Source organism: Schistocerca americana, chromosome 1 (genome assembly GCF_021461395.2).
Source record: "Schistocerca americana isolate TAMUIC-IGC-003095 chromosome 1, iqSchAmer2.1, whole genome shotgun sequence".
NCBI classification, from domain to species: Eukaryota; Metazoa; Arthropoda; class Insecta; order Orthoptera; family Acrididae; genus Schistocerca; species Schistocerca americana.
This window is the reverse complement of record NC_060119.1, coordinates 1,016,235,030-1,016,255,924: the sequence shown is the minus strand read 5'-3', so window position 1 is coordinate 1,016,255,924 and position 20,895 is coordinate 1,016,235,030. Positions and strand designations below refer to the sequence as shown.

Genomic DNA, 20,895 nt, shown 5'->3' with positions numbered 1-20,895 from the left:
GGCGTTGCCGACCGTAGCGCCGTATTCTGCCTGTTTATATATTTCTGTACTTGAATACGCATGCCAATACCAGTTTCTTTGTCGCTTCAGTGTAAATAAATAATGCCATCAGCTATTCGATATCACTGTTAGATAAAGTTTGCCTCCAGACTTCTCTGTTCAATACTGTTGTTAGATATATGCATCAGTGTTGTTTGTTGCATACTATGAATATCATGTGTCCCCAACATATTATTAGTTATCGACTCAGTTTCTTCATACTTATTTGAATCCAGCAGAGTTCTTCCGTGATCCATCTACCATCCAGTCACCTGGCAGCCTGTGTCGCTAATCTCCATTTCAGTATCACACTCACTTAACAGTGCAGAATGTTCCCAGATACCATCTTTGCTACTAATGGCCAATATGAATTCTCCATTGCTCTCTTGGAAACTCTCAGTTTTTGAGTCCTTTTAACATTAAAAGTCTATATCTCACTGGCACGGGTCAAATTTGACAATATACAAGGATTGTAAACTTCCCATTCAGGCTCAGTTTAGACTTGAAAATTCCGTTAAAGTACTCTGGGCATTTTTACTCTTTACCTATGCTGTTAATTAGTTCCATATGCCGTAGGGCAGTTGAACGATTATTTTATTGAAATGATGTGCGACGATGCAGATTGGAGGGTATGTACACATGATTAACGTTGACTTTACTGAGATCTTTTTAGTCTTGCTCATGCAAATACGCTTAAGAACAAGAAGTTCTATTTTTTAGCAGATTACCACTTTTAAATAAAAATTCGTCCGCAGACTAGAAGTACAAGTCCACTAGAAACGATTTTAAGTAAGATTGAAAACTTTCTTCGCTACCTGTGAGGCATTTTATGTTACTGAGCAAGTGGTCAAACATTTTTGTTGCTGCATATTGAACTACTTTCTGAGCAATTGACAGCTTCAATAGCGGATAATGAAGATAATTTTTTCCGCTGTTGTTGTATGTATTCTTCTCAAATTGTGACGGATTATTTATGAAAAATTGCATTAGTGAATATGTGTACTCTGACATCGCATTTAAAATGCCTAACTCCTTGAACAGGTACTGTACCTACATGAATACGGCCGGTGAACACCACATATAATTCTTATTGCTCACCTTTGATCAATCGATACTTTCTTTCTAAGCGACGAGCTACCCTAGAAAATTGTTTCCAAGACTAGCAAGTATATGAAGAGCAAAAGTAGCTAACCGCATTTGTTTGTGCAGCTCTGTAATATGCTCCCTCCAGATCAAGGTTCATCAGTATACACACCCAAAAATTAGGAGCAATCTAACCTGTTTACTGACTCCTGTTATGTGATACAGAAATTCTCGGAATGGCTTTATCTGTTGTACGAAGAGAGTCCATTTACGGAGAACCACGTAATAATTCTTCGAAAAACATCATTAACAATAGTTTTGTTACTTTCTCTGTAATGAGGTTTATTATAATAGTAGTATCATCTGCAAAAAAGGACCCTTTTCGATTAAGAAATGTTAAGTGAAAGTTAACTCCTATGCTATCAGTCCTGCCGATGTCTTAAACTGCCCTAAATAAAAAAGTCGTCAACTGGTTCCATGATCTAATTTTTTAATTTTTCAGTTTTCTTTTCGATGTATTGATTATTTTTTAACGTTTATCACGTTGGATTTTAGGGCGTACTTTCAAAAATTGCTTAGTTATGTATTTTCCGTAGCAACTGAAGTTTATATGCATAAAACATACAGTACTATTGTTCCGTTAACATGTATTTCCGTTCAGATTTTCCAACTTAGAAAAATGAAGACGTTTTAAAGTACCGGTGCACTTTTTTACTGAGTATAACTTCAGTATGACAGCTGTTTACCTTCGGAAGTTCGCTACACAGTGTACCCTAATGCCACTAGTGGAGGGTGTGACTATGGTGCCCGATGTTTGCTGAAGCAGACCGTCGTGTTGGCTTAATGCACAACCCATTAGCAGACCGGAAGACGTGTTCGATTGCTTATAATGGATGAAGGCGTTTGCTGTCGAAAATGGTCAACAAAACTAATGTTTGCTCTAAGTAATTGCAAGGTTACTCCAGCTACACCGGCTGGTATCAATAACATTTCCGTGAAGGACTAAACACTTATTTGATTAATTGTCTGCCAATAGCGTGTATTCTCATTACATGTTAATTCTCCCCAGACTGTTATCGAATGTACAGCGAAGTAACTACTAAATGTTGGACGGACACTGCTTATGAATCCAGTTCGTAAAATGGGGAAGGTTGTTAATCTGCGACCGCATCCTTATGATCACATGACATGTTTATCACATCGCGTTACTGTATGCATATCACGGTTACCTTGAGATTTTATTCTGAAACTCGATATATATTCGTTCTCACCTTACGAGTTATCACACAGAGCTATTAGAGTTCGCCGATAGGATTACCCTCCAACTTGAAACTAGAAGTCACGGAGCAACTGTCCACAGGCTATGGTATCCAGCGCTCCTGCGTGTGCTTTGTTTGCCAATCCCGAATATTCAATTTTTTATTCCATAAGGAATCGATAAGCACAGCAACTGTAGATTAATTAAGGAATGATAGGAACACAGCAATTAGTCACAATTCCACTGGTCTTTTGTTATTCTTACTATGTTATAGACATCTGGATATGCAAGAATAATAATAAAAAAACCATTGGGATTAGACACATTGCTGTTTTCTCTCCTTCCTTAATTCGTGAATATGTATAGGAGGGGCAATCGAGAAATTGGTCACCCGAACCATTGTGTTCCAAAATCGATTTATTTTTCTTATACTTTGCGTGGTACGACTTTGTAACCTCCTCCAGCGCTCAAAAAAATACGATACTTCGAGATCTACAAAACTACCTCGTCCGTGATCACTTCATCCGACGTGAATCTCGTAGCAAAGTTTCTGAAGAGAATGTATTCACAAGGACACCAGCCTGTAGAAAAGTGAGTTCATGGCAGTTGATTTCTCATATACTCCCCGTTGTACGTCAGTACACTACGTAGAGCAACGTTTTAGCAGTTTCCAGCTAGCCAAAAAATACCACAGCTTGAGTTCTACATTAAGTGAAATTTATCTCGTCCATGATGTCTTTATTCGACGTGAATATACTCTCCTGACTCATTGACTTATTTTTAAAAAGCCCGTATTCGCGAGAAGGGGCCTATACAAAGAGCACAAGGAAGTATTTAGTACTGAAAACCGCCAATTTTGGCAAAGACGGATATTTACTTGTATACAATTGCTGCGTCCTGTCCAAAGATCCAAAGATCTTCTTCCTCTTCCAAAAATGGTATTGATTTTTCATGTATTCCTTGTAGAATTAATCTATTAAATAGATATACTATGGAACTGTGGTCTTTTTCTCTTTTTCAGTTACTCTATACTTAATACAAATCCCTGATGAAAAATTTCAACACGACTTTCTCCATCGATGATACAGATTTTGCATTTTTTTTAGCCCGTTCGATTTCGGAGATCATCTGGTTTAATTTTTCGTAGGCCTCCACGAACTGTGTCAATCTGAATAAAATCCTTTTGGGTGTTAGGCTGAGTCATTAAGAAATACTAAAACACATATGCAGTCTATGTTTCTACCGTCTCTGGATCGGTCCTCATCAGTGGGACTAAATTGTTATTTTAGTGCCTCATAATGACATGGCTCGACGCACGGAAAGATTTTATTCATATCTAGCTTAAGTGTTCATTATTTTAATGTCAGGAGTAAGTTCTTTCAGATTAAATAAAGTGACTTAAAAGTCACACATCTGCATATCACACTGCCGAGAGATGATCGCATCATTTCGGTTTCGATTAACTGTAAGCAAATCAGACATTACTGCGTCAAACCCAAATTTTCACGGAAAATACAAGACATTTTTACAGTGTTTTGTATGTCGAATTCGGGGGTCATTGAATTCAGTATTGATATTTCAGGTGAGATCCTCTGTAGATGTGATCTCTACAGAGCGTCCAGCAACCTCGGCGGCTCTTGTTCTTGTACCGTCATAAAGAAATCCGGTAAACCGATCTTAGCCATAACTTTGGACTCAGAATCGTCCGCATTGTGCGTTTTTATTTTTGCTATTTTTTCAGTTTTCATAATATTGTCATTCTAAACACGAAGAAATGTTTTTCAACACTAATGGTTCACTCATCTCCATTCCAACATAGAAACTCCCAATTTTCTGTTTGAAGATGCTAAGAACGAGGTCCCATTAGCATATAACATAGAAATTCTGTGTGTATATGAAAAATAGTTCTTCAATGTCACAGATGAAATGAAACATGAGGTGCAGTAAGGTGTCACGTCATCAGTCCTGCATGGTTTGTCTAGACATCAGGCTAAAGTATTATAATAAAGCTGCTCCCACTTTTGTTGCAAAATATTATCTCCCTTTCATCTCTCGGTGCTTTTATTCTTGAATATTGCGCCTCATCCCTAGGTGAGAGCGAAGTAGTGGCCTGAAAATTGTTCCACCAAGTTATTCTGATTTCCTGACGTTATCACAATGTAGATCCGCTTTTCATCGTCAGTGAATTAAATATTGCTCTGTTCACTGCAGAGGAAATGTTGCCTTGCCAGGTAAACACCTTGAATTGTAAGCGATAATGTGACTATGGAGCACGTACCCTAGATTTTGTCAGGATGTAGGTAAAATGATGTGATACATCTTATTCTCAGACTTCTATAACTTATCATCCGAACTTGCTAAGCAGAACGATTTCCTAAAGCAGATGAATAATCAGAACTTTGGTTCGGTCGAGGACCTCAAGAGAAGAGGTTTTAACAACTACACAAAGTATAGGATACAAAGCGGCGATGTTGTATTTTGGTAATGTCTCTTTAGAAGTAGGTAGTACCTCAGTAGATGCTAAATGAGACTCCATTTCAGATTACCTACAATCGCTGAGGCTATTTAGACACACGAAAAGTACACATTTCAACATTCCTCGCGAGCAGTGCTTATCATACATACATATGATCAAACTGGTCCCTCATCTGTTAGTGGACGTTAATATGGGCTGTGCCCGCCTTTCACCTTTATGACGGCTTGAACTCTGCTGGAATCACTTTTAATGAGGTGTCTGACTGTCTGTGGAGGAATAGCAGCCCATCCTTCCTCAGGAGCTGAGATCAGAGAAGGTAATGATGTTGGATGGTAGGGTCTAGAGAGTGGTTGGTGTTCTAACTCATCCCAAAGGTGCTCTATGGAGGAAGGACTCTGGACAGGCCAGTCCACTTGCCACAAACCATTGACTCCAAGATGCTGCTTTGGCAAAGTACGTAGCCATGCTGATACAAACAGTCATCGTCCCCGCATAGTTCCTCTACTGTAAGTAGTACACAACGCTGTAATATGTGTTAACATCCCTCCTCATTTAAGGTTTTCTTAAGCGCAATAAGGAGCCCACACACTGACCACAGAAGACAAAAATGGTTCAAATGGCTCTGAGCACTATTGGACTTAACATCTGAGGTCATCAGTCCCCTAGAACTTAGAACTACTTAAACCTAACTAACCTAAGGACATCACACACATCCATGCCCGAGGCAGGATTCGAACCTGCGACAGTAACGGTCGCGCGGTTCCAGACTGAAGCGCCTAGAACCGCTCGGCCACTCCGGCCGGCCCACAGAAGACACCTCTGTGTCATGACACCACCTCCTCCGTACTGCACTGTTGGCGCTGCACATGACGGCAGGTAGCGTTCTCCAGGTATTCGCGAAAACCAGATCCTTCCATCGGAGTGTCACAGGGTACGAGTACAGTGTGATTCGTCTCTCCAAATTATTCGTTACCAGTTATCCACTATCGAGCAGCTTCGCTCTTTACGCCAACTCCAGCTTCGCTTAACACTGACTACAGAAACGCGTGACTTATGAGATGCTGCTCGACCACTGTACGCCATTTAACTTCATACGTACAGTCGCTGTGTTGTCTGGACTGCTAGTAGTACGTTGGAAGTCACGAGTGATTCCTTCCTCTGATCCCATGCAATTTTTACATCCACCATCGGTAGTGCTCGACAGTCCGTCCCGTGAGTACATGGGGTCTGTCTGGTCTTGCTGTAACTGCGGTTCTTCCTTCGTGTTTCCACTTCACGACCTTCCAGTCGACTTAGGCAGCTTTGTAAGGGTTGAAATCTCCCTGATGGATCTGCTACTCAGGCGACAGTCAATGGCATTCGATGACAGTGAGATTTCCTGACTGACACATGCTGTTACTACATCTCTACTGTCAACACAACAATAACCACTATTTTGTACTCTCTAACATCTCACGACATCTACTGGTCCTTTTAGCATTATATAACGGTTTCCGGAGACTTTTTATCAATTAGTGTACTGTTAATGGCAACTGACATGAATACCAGCGCTATGCAGATTTCTTTCAGCCTTACTACCATGGAAGTTATTCCCTGACGTCTTAAGTGCGAAAGACTACATCTCTGTCTTATACCCTTTTTAATCCTAGCACTTCGTTCTTATTATTCTCTCTTGGCTCTTGTTCATGTTCTATATTACTCGTCTCTCCCTGTTACCTGTTACTGAGCACTTCATTTCTCCATATACCGGGTGATCAACAAGTCAGTATAAATTTGAAAACTTAATAAACAACGGAATATTGTAGACACAGAGGTAAAATTTGACAGACATGCTTGGAATGACATGGGGTTTTATTAGAACCAAAACAAAACACCCCGTATTGCAGGACGCGTGAAAGATCTCTTGCGCGCGTCGTTTGGTGATGATCGTGTGCTCAGCCGCCACTTTCGTCATGCTTGGCCTCCCAGGTCCCCAGACATCAGTCAGTGCGATTACTGGTTTTGGGGTTACCTGAAATCGCAAGTGTATCGTGATCGACCGACATCTCTAGGGATGCTGAAAGACAACATCCGACGCCAATGCCCCACCATAACTCCGGACATGCTTTACAGTGCTGTTCACAACATTATTCCTCGACTACAGTTATTGTTGAGGACTGATGGTGGACATAGTGAGCATTTCCTGTAAATAACATCATCTTTGCTTTTTCTTACTTTGTTATGCTAATTATTGCTATTCTGATCAGATGAAGCGCCATCTGTCGGACATTTTTTGAACGTTTGTAATGTTTTTTTTAATTTTTTTTTGTTCTAATAAAACCCCATGTCATTCCAAGCATGTGTGTCAATTTGTACCTCTCTATCTACATTATTCCGTGATTTATTCAGTTTTCAAAATTATACTGACTTTTTGATCACCCGGTATCTACAGATGGAGAGACCTATACTTCACAAACTACCTCCCTAATATTATTCATTACTCAAGAATCGATCGAAAGCCTGTGACGCAAGCAACTTCTTTCGTGGATGAATTTTATTTCTGTAAAATTCACCCAGTGACTCTTAATCTGCCATCTACTTTTCCTATAATTTTTATGTGGGACTATAGATCGCTATGGGTGGTTACTCATATTTTGGCGTAGTTACTTTTTCCAGTGATTTGTGACCTGTAGTGCAATCGAACAGTGGTGTCATCAGTCTTCTTACTGGTTTGTTGCAGCCCGCCATGAATTCCTCTCCTGTGCCAGCCTCTTCATCTCAGATTGGCACTTTCAACCTATGTCCTCAATTATTTTCTGGATGTATTCCAGTCTGTGTCTTCCTCCACAGTCTCTACCCTCTACAGCGCCCTCTGCTACCATGGAAGTTATTCCCTGACGTCTTAAGAGCGAAAGACTACATCTCTGTGTTATACCCTTTTTAATCCTAGCACTTAGCTCTTGGTCTTCCGCTCTTATTATTTTCTCTTGGTTCTTGTTCATGTTGTATATTACTCGTCTCTCCTTATATCTTAACCCTATTTTCCTCAGAATCGAACACCTTGCACCACTGATAAGAAGAACACTGATTAGAAGAAGGGACAGGATGAGAGGGCATCTCGTCCTATCATCCTATCCCTCTTCTCTTCAGTGTTTCCCATATATTCCTTTTCCTCCCCAATTCTGCGCAGAACCTCCTCATTCCTTACCTTATCAGTCCGTCTAATTTTTAACATTCGTCTGTAGCACTACATATCAAATTCTTTGATTCTCTTCCGTTCTGGTTTTCTCATAGTCCAGATTTCACTACACTGCAATAGTATGCTTCAAACGTACATTCTCAGAGATTTCTTCTTCAAATTCTGGCCTATATTTGATACTAGTAAACTTCTCCTGGCCAGGAATGTCCTTTATGACAGTGCTAGTCTGCTTTTGATGTCCTCCTTGCTCAGTGCATCATGGGTTATTTTGCTTCCTAGGCAGCAGAGTTAATTAACTACTTCTACATCTACATCTACATGATTACTCTGCAATTCACATTTAAGTGCTTGGCAGAGGGTTCATCGAACCACAATCATACTATCTCCCTACCATTCCACTCACGAACAGCGCGCGAGAAAAACGAACACCTAAACCTTTCTGTTCGAGCTCTGATTTCTCTTATTTTATTTTGATGATCATTCCTACCTATGTAGGTTGGGCTCAACAAAATATTTTCGCATTCGGAAGAGAAAGCTGGTTGACTGAAATTTCGTAAATAGATCTCGCCGCGACAAAAAACATCTTTGCTTTAATGACTTCCATCCCAACTCGCGTATCATATCTGCCACACTCTCTCCCCTATTACGTGATAATACAAAATGAGCTGCCCTTTTTTGCACCCTTTCGATGTCCTCCGTCAATCCCACCTGGTAAGGATCCCACACCGCGCAGCAATATTCTAACAGAGGACGAACGAGTGTAGTGTAAGCTGTCTCTTTAGTGGACTTGTTGCATCTTCTAAGTGTCCTGCCAATGAAACGCAACCTTTGGTTCGCCTTCCCCACAATATTATCTATGTGGTCTTTCCAACTGAAGTTGCTCGTAATTTTAACACCCAGGTACTTAGTTGAATTGACAGCCTTGAGAATTGTACTATTTATCGAGTAATCGAATCTATTTTGTTATCAACCATTAAGATGTTAACATTCTCATTGTCCTCATTTCCGCTACTTCTCCACAATGGATAAAAGTCTTACTTCTCATTACTTTCGCCTTTTTTGGATTTACTCCCAATACATTACCCTGTTCATTCCCCTCAGCGGATACTATGATTCTTCTCTTTCACTGACGATAGCAATGTCGTCAGCGAATCTTATCTTTGATATCCATTTACTTTGAATTTTAATCCAACTCTTGAACCCTGGGTGTTGTGTGATGTCCTTCCGTTAGTTAGGTTTAAGTCGTTCTAAGTTCTAGGGGACTCATGACCATAGATGTTAAGTCCCATAGTGCTCAGACCCATTTTGAACCACTCTTGAACCTTTCTTCTTTTTTCATCATTGCTTCTTCGAAGTATACATTGAACAGTAGGGACGAAAGACTGCATTGCTGTCTTACAGTAGGGGAGAAAGACTGCACCCCTGTCTTACACCCCTTTTAACCTAAGCACTTCGTTCTTGGTCCTCCACTCTTATTATTCCCTTTTGGCTCTTGTACATGGTGTATATTAACGGTCTCTCCCTATAGTTTATCCCTATTTTTCTCAAAATTTCAGACATTTTGCACAATTTTACGTTGTCGAATGCTTTTTCCAGCTTGACAAATCCTATAAACGTGTCCTGATTTTTCTTTAGTCTTGCTTCCATTATCAACTGGAACGTCAGAACTGCCTTTCTGGCGCCTTTACCTTTCCTAAAGCCAAATTGATCGTTTTATAACACATCTTTAATTTTTCTTCAATTTTCTTGATCATTCTTCTGCCTATTATTCTTATCAGCAACTTGGATTCATGAGCTTTTAAGCTGACTGTGCGATAATTCTCGCACTTGTCAGCTCTTACAGTGTTTGTGTTGATGATATCTCTCCGAAAGTCAGGTGGTATACCGCCAGACATATAGATTCTACACACCAACATGAATATTCGTTTTGTTGTCAATTATACCCAATGATCTGAGAACTTATCTGTCCCTTATATCTATCCCTATGCCTTACTTAATGTTAAGTCTTCCAAAAGTTTTTTTAAATTCTGGTTGTAATACTGGATCGCCTATCTCTTTCATTTCGTCTCCTGTTTCTTGTTCTGCCACACCAGGCAAAGTTTTCCCCCCAGGAAGGTAATGCCAGTCTCAGACTTTAACGGGGAGGGACACGAATAGGAAGAGTGGGTGGGGGGGGGGGGGGGGGGGAGGGGCGCTCCCTCTCCACACCGAGGCAGCTCAGAAGGAGCCACTTCGCGAGCAGGAGGGACACTGGAGATGACATCTTCGCCATTCACCGTACCATGGACGGGAAGTGTCGTATCGTCTAGAGGAGCAGTGGACAAAATCGATTGGGGCAGTTGGGGCAGAAGAAGGCACAGCCAAATTCTCACCCTCACCATCGTGAGTGCTACGTCACTTGTTTTTCGTTGTTACAAGGTCTATGCTGGAGGCAATAGTATTCTGATCCTGTCACGGAGGTAAAGGCGGAAATTCATTCACACGATTATCAGAACTGCCTTTTCGGTCATTATGATCCGAAGCAGAAGTAGGCGCGATTTCGGGAGTGGAAGGAACAAGATCAGCAACTGTTATTTTGCGACGCTGCACTAACGACATCTTTAATAGAAATACCCTCTACTGGCAATCAGACCGAACGTGTTGACTCTCACTACATATCAAGCAAGTTCCCTCTTGACCAGTATACATGACACGAACGCGATAACCACACCCTCGTAAATGTGATGGAATGTTGCGTTTGATATGCATTTCCACGGAACGAATTCCACTAAAACACTGTAATCTGTGTTGAGTAGACCCACGTTCAAGACGGATGTTTCTCACATTACCATAAGGAGTCAATATGTCCTTTAGAAAGTTGTGATCTACCGCCGGCGAGAGTTTGAACGCTCGAACATTGGTTTACTCAATATCAGCATCTGCGAGTGACACCAAACTAACGGAATTATCGCGATGCTAGAACAGCACTTTAGAACCGTGTCGATACAGTAATCTTTCAGCGTGACAGGGTATCCATAAATTTCAAGTAAAACACGTACACGTCTGCGTCAAAATGAGCAGTGTGGACCTGATCAGAGTTCACATGAATTATATAGGCAAGCCAATCGTGAATTTCTAGAGACCTGGGCTGCACGTGTCGTGTTGTTTTGTCGAAAGTAAAGCTCACAGTAGCTTTTCGTCGAATACACGTGGAAACCATGGCAGTCATAGCGGTGCGGCCGACGCCGCTGCAAGTAGACAAACACAAACAAACAGTAAGGCGGAGCGGAGGAGGCGCTGTGACTCACTGGAAAAACAGAACAACACTAACGAGGATACCTTCACACAACTGACGCTGCCGCAAGTGAGACAAACAAGAAACTTGCTGCTCGGAGCTCGAAGCGGAACTATCGCTAAACTGCCCCCTAGGTCACGGGTGCAGATCTCATCGACCATTAATGCGTAAATTTAATTACTTTCAGGATCAACTGACAGTCCCCGTTCGAGGTAACTTTCAGAAAGACATGCAGAACAGTCCGATACGAATCCCATTCTCTGACAACAGTTTTAGTTGCATGATTTTTCCACTCTTTAGCTGGAAAGTTGAAGTGTCCCCCTATTACAATAGCATGATTAGGAGACTTGCACATTTTATTCTCCAACTTATTTCTGAAGCGCTCTAACACTATAGCCGCTGACGCTGATGATCTATGAAGGCATACATTTACGATGTTTGAGCCACTTTTGATGCTTAACTTCATACCAGTCGTTTCACAATCGGAATCCGTAATAACCTCACTATACAGGGTGGTCCATTGATAGTGACCAGGCCAAATATCTCACGAAATAAGCGTCAAACGAAAAAACTACAATGAACGAAACTTGTCTAGCTTTAAGGGGGAAACCGGATGGCGCTGTGGTTGGCCCGCTAGATAGCGCTGCCATAGGTCAAACGGATATCAACTGCGTTTTTTTAAACAGGAACACTCATTTTTTATTACATATTCGAGTAGTACCTAAAGAAATATGAATGTTTTAGTCGGACCAATTTTTTCGCTTTGTGATAGATGGCGCTGTAATAGTCACAAATGTATAAGTAAGTGGTATCACGTAACATTCCGTCCGTGTAGACAGTATTTGCTTCGTGATACATTACCCGTGTTAGAATGGACCGTTTACCAATTGCGGAAAAGATCGATATCGTGTTGGTGTATGGCTATTGTGATCAAAATGCCCAAGGGGCGTGTGCTATGTATGCTGCTCGGTATCCTGGACGACATCATCCAAGTGTCCGGACCGTTCGCCGGATGGTTACGTTATTTAAGGAAACAGGAAGTGTTCAGCCACATTTGAAACGTCAACCACGACCTGCAACAAATGATGATGCCCAAGTAGGTGTTTTAGCTGCTGTCGCGGCTAATCCGCACATCAGTAGCAGACAAATTGCGCGAGAGTCGGGGATCTCAAAAACGTCGGTGTTGAGAATGCTACATCAACATCGATTGCACCCGTACCATATTTCTTTGCACAGGGGAATTGCATGGAGACGACTTTGAACGTCGTGTACAGTTCTGCCACTGGGCACAAGACAAAATACTGGACGATGACAGATTTTCTGCACGCGTTCTATTTAGCGACGAAGAGTCACTCACCAACAGCGGTAACGTAAACCGGTATAATATGCGCTATTGGGCAACGGAAAATTCACGATGGCTGCGACAGGTGGAACATCGGCGACCTTGGCGGGTTAACGTATGGTGCGGCATTATGGGAGGAAGGATAATTGGCCCTCATTTTATCGATGACAGTCTAAATGGTGCAATGTATGCTGATTTCCTACGTAATGTTCTACCGATGTTACTACAAGATGTTTCACTGCATGACAGAATGGCGATGTACTTCCAACATGATGGATGTCCGGCACATAGCTCGCGTGCGGTTGAAGCGGTATTGAATAGCATATTTCATGACAAGTGGATTGGTCGTCGAAGCACCATACCATGACCCGCACTTTCACCAGATCTGACGTCCCCGGATTTCTTTCTGTGGGGAAAGTTGAAGGATATTTGCTATCATGATCCACCGACAGCGCCTGACAACATGCGTCAGCGCATTGTCAATGCATATGCGAACATTACGGAAGGCGAACTACTCGCTGTTGAGAGGAATGTCGTTACACGTATTGGCAAATGCATTGAGGTTGACGGACATAATTTTGAGTATTTATTGCATTAATGTGGTATTTACAGGTAATCACGCTGTAACAGCATGCATTATCAGAAATGATAATTTCACAAAGGTACATGTATCACACTGGAACAACGGGAATAAAATGTTCAAACGTACCTACGTACTGTGTTTTAATTTAAAAAACCTACCTGTTACCAACTGTTAGTCTACAATTATGAGTCATATGTTTGTGACTACTACAGCGCCATCTATCACAAAGTGAAAAAAGTGGTGCAACTAAAACATTCATATTTCTTTAGGTATTACACGAATATGTAATAAAAAGTGGGGTTCGTATTTAAAAAACGCAGTTGATATCTATTTAACCTATTTCAGCGCCTTCTAGGGGGCCAACCATAGCGCCATCTGGTTTCCCCCTTTAAGGTAGACAAGTTTCGTTCATTGTAGTTTTTTCGTTTGACGCTTATTTCGTGATATATTTGACCCTGTCTCGATGAATGGACCACCCTGTATACTATATCGTTTTCAAGCAGCATGCGAGAGAGGTTTTGGGATTTAGATCGGCTAAGCCCTTCGACATTAAACAGTAACCCATAATTAGGCTCATAAACAACATGTTATCCAAGAGATACTTCCAAGTCGTCCTCGGCAATCAATTAAGCAGACAGGAGAAACTTAATAATGGTCTGTCGATTAAGCAGACAGGAGAAACTTAATAATGGTCTTCCCCAGGGTTAAGTTTTGGCATCAGTTCTATTCAACTTATTTACGTTTGATCTCCCTGAAACAGAGTCGAAGAAATTCGTTTACACGGATGATTTGGATTCGTCCACTCAACAGAGAGGTCTTGAAGCTGAGGTAGAGATACTATATGCACATCTAAGTAAAGTGCATAAACACTTCAAAAAGTGGAGATTAACACCAGATTCAAGGAAGACCGAAGCTATCTGCTTCCATCTTAACAACAGAATGGCCAATACAAAGCTACATGTTACCTTTAGTTGTCACGTCCTGCACCAGCAAGACTTCCCATAACATATAGTAGTAACTTTTGATAGAAGCTTATCACATAAGAAACAGATAGAAAACACCGTAGCACAGCTGGTGTCGCGCAATAACAACATGTAGAAGCTGAGTGGTTACTCAGGGATCACAAGAGATACAACACTACGATTCTCTTCGTTAGGGATCGTCTACTCTGCTGCCGAATACTTTGCTCCTGTATGACTTCATAGTTTGCATGTGTTCAGCTAAATGCAGCTACGAGTGTATCACAGCTACTCCTCCCCACCGGTTTGCCGTATCTAAGGTACACTGCGGTCCCATACCTTCGAAGACAGAATTCCCTTCCCAAGGGGTGCCTGGACTTAGAATGAGTCGATTAAAATCCTGGCAGTCACCTAGGATATTGGCAGAATCACTGCCAGCAAAAAGTGATCAGAAACATGGAATGATACTAAAATTTTTGGAAATGTTATCAGCGATCTTTACAATTAAAATTTAAAGAATAAAAACAGTCTTGATCGCAACTTTTTATTTTTATTGGAGTGTCCGGTTTCGATTCTATTTAAGAACCATCTTCAGACTACAGAACGGTGGGTGGACTCCGTGGAGCAAGTTGTGCCGACTCTCGACGCTGGAATAACTACAGTTACAATTTCCACGGAATACACAATGGTTGGACTCACCATATCTTTGAGGGCGTCGTGCACGGTGTAGACGAAGTCCATCTTCAGACCAGGGTCCTCGGGCTTCGCCCCATCCTCGTCGCGGTCCACCTGCATCAACAGGAATTACATTTTGCAGACATCTTAGTTTGGCCGGCCGAAGTGGCCGTGCGGTTAAAGGCGCTGCAGTCTGGAACCGCAAGACCGCTACGGTCGCAGGTTCGAATCCTGCCTCGGGCATGGATGTTTGTGATGTCCTTAGGTTAGTTAGGTTTAACTAGTTCTAAGTTCTAGGGGACTAATGACCTCAGCAGTTGAGTCCCATAGTGCTCAGAGCCATTTGAATTTGAACATCTTAGTTTCCTCTCTCATGCATAAAATATAGTAGAATCGGGAAAGACTAGAAACTATAGGAGAGCACATGCTCTGTTATTGTGATCTACAGTAAAAACAGGAAAAACGAATGTAATACAATGTTGAGCCAAAACCTTATGATCACTGTCCACCGCGAGACTGAATGGCGCCTGGCGTGACAGGGTAACGAAAGTTTACAAACAGAACAGAAACGAATGGAGGTACAGGGAAATTCACTGAAATAAGCGACTTTGACAAAGGGCAGAGTGTTGTAGCCCACCAGCTGGGTACAACCATTACGTAAACAGCGAAGATGTTCGTCTGTTTGCCTGCTACAGTCGTTAGCATCTGTGCGAAGTTATTAAAGAACGATGAAATCAAAAGTAAGAGACAAAGTGCTCGGTGTCCACGCCTCACCAAAGAACGTGGAGGTGGAAGGCTTGATTTCTCTGTAAAGCAGGATTGGTGGCGATCTGTCGAAGATCAGAAGACAGAGTACAATCCTGGTACAGGCGTAAGTGTTTCGTAGCATACCGATCAGCTCACATTGTTTGACATGGGTTTATGTAGGAGATGACACCCAACGTCTTCATCAGTTATGACTGCAGTGTGAATGGGATTGTCGAAATTGGTCCATAGATCAATGTAAACATGTCACCTGGTCGGATGAATGAATTTTATTGTTTCTTATATCACCAACTCGATGGTCGTGTCTGGCTACGCCGTCATCCTCAGATGATACACCGTGCAACGAAACACGCACCGTGCCACGTACAAATGCTGATGGGGCAATAATTGACATGGACAACTTTCATTTGTACACCGATTGGATGCACCGATTGGACCTGTGGTAGCAACCGAAGGTACCAGGCGACTGGTCTATGTGATCATTATTGCCGACCATATGCATCCCTTCTACCCTCAGACTTCAAGAAGAATATAATAATTCCAATCCCAAAGAAAGCAGTCGTTGACAGATGTGAAAATTACCGAACTATCAGTTTAATAAGCCACGGCTGCAAAATACTAACACGAGTTCTTTACAGACGAATGGAAAAACTGGTAGAAGCCGACCTCGGGAAAGATCAGTTTGGATTCCGTAGAAATGTCGGAACACGTGAGGCAATACTGACCCTACGACTTATCTTAGAAAATAGATTAAGGAAAGGCAAACCTACGTTTCTAGCATTTGTAGACTTAGAGAAAGCTTTTGACAATGTTGACTGGAATACTCTCTTTCAAATTCTGAAGGTGGCAGGGGTAAAATACAGGGAGTGAAAGGCTATTTACAATTTGTACAGAAACTGTATGGTAGTTATAAGAGTCGAGGGGCATGAAAGGGAAGCAGTGGTTGGGAAGGGAGTGAGACAGGGTTGTAGCCTCTCCCCGGTGTTATTCAATCTGTATATTGAGCAGGCAGTAAAGGAAACAAAAGAAAAATTCGGAATAGGAATTAAAATCCATGGAGAAGAAATAAAAACTTTGAGGTTCGCCGATGACATTGTAATTATGTCAGAGACAGCAAAGGACCTGGAAGAGCAGCTAAACGGAATGGACAGTGTCTTGGAAGGAGTATATAATATGAACATCAACAAAAGCAAAACGAGGATAATGGAATGTAGTCGAATTAAATCGGGTGATGCTACGGGTATTAGATTAGGAAATGAGACGCTTAAAGTAGTAAATGAGTTTTGCTATTTGGAGAGCAAAATAACTGATGATGGTCGAAGTAGAGAGGATATAAAATGTAGACTGGCAATGGCAATGAAAGCGTTTCTGAGGATGAGAAATTTGTTAATATCGAGTATAGATTTTAGAATCAGGAAGTCGTTTCTGAAAGTATTTGTTTGGAGTATAGCCATATATGGAAGTGAAACGTGGACGATAAATAGTTGAGACAAGAAGAGAATAGAAGCTTTCGAAATGTGGTGCTACAGAAGAATGCTGAAGATTAGATGGGTAGATCACATAACTAATGTGGAGGTATTGAATAGAATTGGGGAGAGGAGGAGTTTGTGGCACAACTTGACTAGAAGAAGGGATCGGTTGGTAGGGCATATTCTGAGGCATCAAGGGATCACCAACTTAGTATGGGAGGGCAGCGAGGAGGGTAAAAATCGTAGAGGGAGACCAAGAGATGGATACACTAAACAGATTCAGAAGGATGTAGGTTGCAGTAGGTACTGGGAGATGAAGAAGCTTGCACAGGATAGAGTAGCATGGAGAGCTGCATCAAACCAGTCTCTGGATTGAAGACCACCACAACAACAACAACAATGGGTGATAGTGAACCAAATCGTTGGATTGTGGCACATGTCATATCACTGTTTTGCGGTCTGGCATTGTCAAGTTGAAGGGGCTGGTGCTCCACATGTAGACGAACTCTCTGAAAGTGAAACTCCATTACAGCACGCTGTTATTCACTAACCGATATCGTTATGTTGGTCACCACCATGCTACTCCTTACATTCCGGAGCCCTCAAGAGGCAGAGGGTTGCAACGTGCTGCAGCGAAACGGGGAAGTCGACCGAGTAATATGTATCAGATGTAATACGTATAATACTGAGAACAGAATCAGCACGCCATCGTAGTGAGTTCCAAACCTCTCCGCAGTGTCGCATGAAGTGATCGCATGCGAAAATACTGATGAGGACCGCCAGCCGGATGAGGACGTTAAGCTCGACGTCCCTTTGGTGCTATTCGAGAGGAATAGGCTATGTGTGGGCATCGGATTTCATCCTCTCATCATCATACGACGCAAACAGGAGGGATTCGAAAGAGGAAAAATTCCCGCCACTAAGCGGGATTAAACTCATGACCTCCACGTCCGGCGTTTGGCGCTGTATCCCCTGAACACCTAGTGGGCAACCCACGTTTGGTTTCAATCCAGCCCACGGAAAAGTCCGTAGGAGAGGGCGAGGTGCCCCCATTATACTCTACTCGCACTCATTTTCGGATGTTTCATCTGATGGTCGGCTCGTATCGTGTTTGCAGCTCATCACGCAGATCAGGGAAAAATTTTGTTACTCCGCGCTTGCGCAATGTCAGTTCACAGCCGCTGGAATTGAACAACAGAGAGAAACACGTTTCGAGTCTGAGCGCAAATTTAGGGCCCGTGTGCTCACTGTTACGTTACACGTATTTAGGCGAGCTAATTGACTGCCCAGAATTGCTACGAGATAAGTTGCATCTGATGTACGGCTGAGCGCTGGCACACACCCCTGGGCCGTCAGAGCGCCGCTGCCGGTCCAGAGGCAGCGACCGTTGCTGGCGAGCCCAGGTGGGAGCACAAAGTCTTGACTGGAAACGAAGAAAATCCCACTATAGGAAATTTGGACGACGCGTCGACGCTTTAGATGGTCGGCTCTGCTCCCAGCAATGGCGGGCTTTGAGATACACTGAAAGATGATTTCTAACAGCTCATTGAGAGTCCACAAGGGTTGCCAAGAAAGTAACGCACTGCGATTTTATTTCTCAGCCGAAAACAATGCTACGAATGCGAAACTTGACGTATGTATTATCTGAAGTCTCCTGAGTGAACGCGCCAAGTTTCCGTCACTTCTGACAGATAGGGTAGTTGCAGGGCAGTTTCAAAATGGCGTCTGTAGGTGGTGTACGTTACAAGCAACGTGCCGTCATTGAATTTCCTACTGCAGAAAGAGAAACTGTGGGGAATATTCACAAACACTTGTGCAAAGTATATGGAGCATCTGCTGACGACAGAAGTACAGTTAGTGGCTCAGCACGGAGGGTGAGGTCATTAGAAGGTGGTTCGGCGGAGCTCCAAGACTTGCAGCGGTCCGGGAGACCATCCGAGGCTGCCACACCTAACATGTTGCAGCGAGCTGATATTGTACTTCACCATTAAAGGGTGCCATTCGTGGAAGACATTTTTACGACGACGAGGAGGTGATTCATGCAGTGAAGCACTGGCTCCGCCACCAGGAAAAGGATTGGTACCGACAGGGCATACACGCCCTTGTTTCGCGCTGGAGGAAGGCCATAGAACAGGATGGAGATTACATGGAAAAATAGGGTGTGTAGATAAAACATCCTTTCGTGTGTGTAACTTTCATTATGTTCAATAAAGAATTATTGAAGAAAAATTGCGGTGCATTACTTTCTGGGCAACACTCGCATAATAATTTACAATCAAATATCAATGGCCGGCCGCTGTGGCCGAGCGGTTCTAGGTGCTTCAGTCCGGAACCGCGCTGTTGCTACGGTTATATCCATGCCTCGGGTATGGATGTGTGTGATGTCCTTAGGTTAGTTAGGTTTAATTAGTTCTAAGTCTAGGGGCTGATGACCACAGATGTTAAGTCCCATAGTGCTTAGAGCCATTTGAACCATTATTTGAAATATTAATGGAAATCTGAGTACATCGCCGATCCCAGAAAAACGAGGCGCATACATTGTCACAGCAGTAACTTCAATATCTTTGAAACAACAAAGATAAGATTTCACAGTGAATAAATATTTAAACACTGAACCTCTGAATCAACAACTTTTATAACTGCTTCAAGCGATTTCAACAAACGATATCTAAAATGATAGCATTGCACAATAACTATCATCCCTGAAAGGTAGTTATCTGTATCGATTTTATTGCTTGATTATCTAAGTCTTTTATATATTTTTTATCACGCAAATATTTGTCAGAACATCGTATCTGCCACAATTACACGGTAAATGATAACAGCATCAATATCTCTTATTGTCATGTTGTCATACTTCAGTGAACAATTTACTATTTTACAGTAACTTTATTTAAATGTTGACTGCAAGTGCTATTAAAAAACTGTGATGATTTAAAAGTGGTCAATCACGTGTAATAGCGCACAGCACAGTTGAAAAGAGAACCAAAAGACGTTTCTGTCAGGAGGGCATTAATATTTGTTTAAATAATATATAACGGCAGTCTATTATCATTTATGCTAAACGCATCTGCACAGGAATACTGGCTTATTTATTAATGGACAAACCGTTATTTATAATTATTGTAAATTTTTTGAGTCTGATAGAATGTTTATAACATTTATTTATTTAAATGTTATTGTAAAAAAAGCCGTGCGGCTAGGGCCTCCCGTCGGGTAGACCGTTTGCCTGGTGCAAGTCTTTCGAGTTGACGCCACTTTTTTTTTCTTTTTAACCTCATTTTATTCGCTTTCGTCCGTTGCATCTGCTCGGGGCGGTCGTCGTAAGACATCCTTTTAAGTTCGTTATAGATCGATTTTACAGTTATTTTAATTACAGAGGGCTGGTAACCCTCTGACCGAACACGCTGAGCTACCATGCCCGCTACACTTCGGCGACTTCCGTGTCGATGGGGATGAAATGATGATGATAAGGACAACACAACACCCTGTCCCTAAGCGGAGAAAATCTCCGACCCAGCCTGGAATCGAACTTGGCCCGTTAGGTATGACACTCCGTCGCGCTGACCAGTCAGCTACTGGGGGCGGACAATGTCATTGTAATATATTAGTTTAGTGCGGGGAAGTAGTCAAGATGGATCACATCATGTCTGCAGAGCTTAGGACCGATGTTTTTTTGGTAGGGACGAACTTCAGCCAGCGGAGAAAGTAGACAGTAGTGGAACACTACGGGAGTCAAGTGTACACCGGGACTTTTCGGGTGACGAACTCAGTGGAGCGACCCAGGACACTTT

General features: G+C 42.2%; 1 protein-coding gene across 1 annotated transcript in view; it reads right to left on the bottom strand.

The window, feature by feature from the left end:
- LOC124596014 (probable E3 ubiquitin-protein ligase HECTD2) overlaps nt 1-20,895 on the bottom strand; it is a 381,240-nt gene that overhangs the window by 158,345 nt on the left and 202,000 nt on the right. The window contains exon 6 of the mRNA XM_047134973.1: nt 14,892-14,981. Coding sequence (XP_046990929.1) covers nt 14,892-14,981 — 90 coding nt within the window. The remainder of the gene's footprint in view (nt 1-14,891; nt 14,982-20,895) is intronic.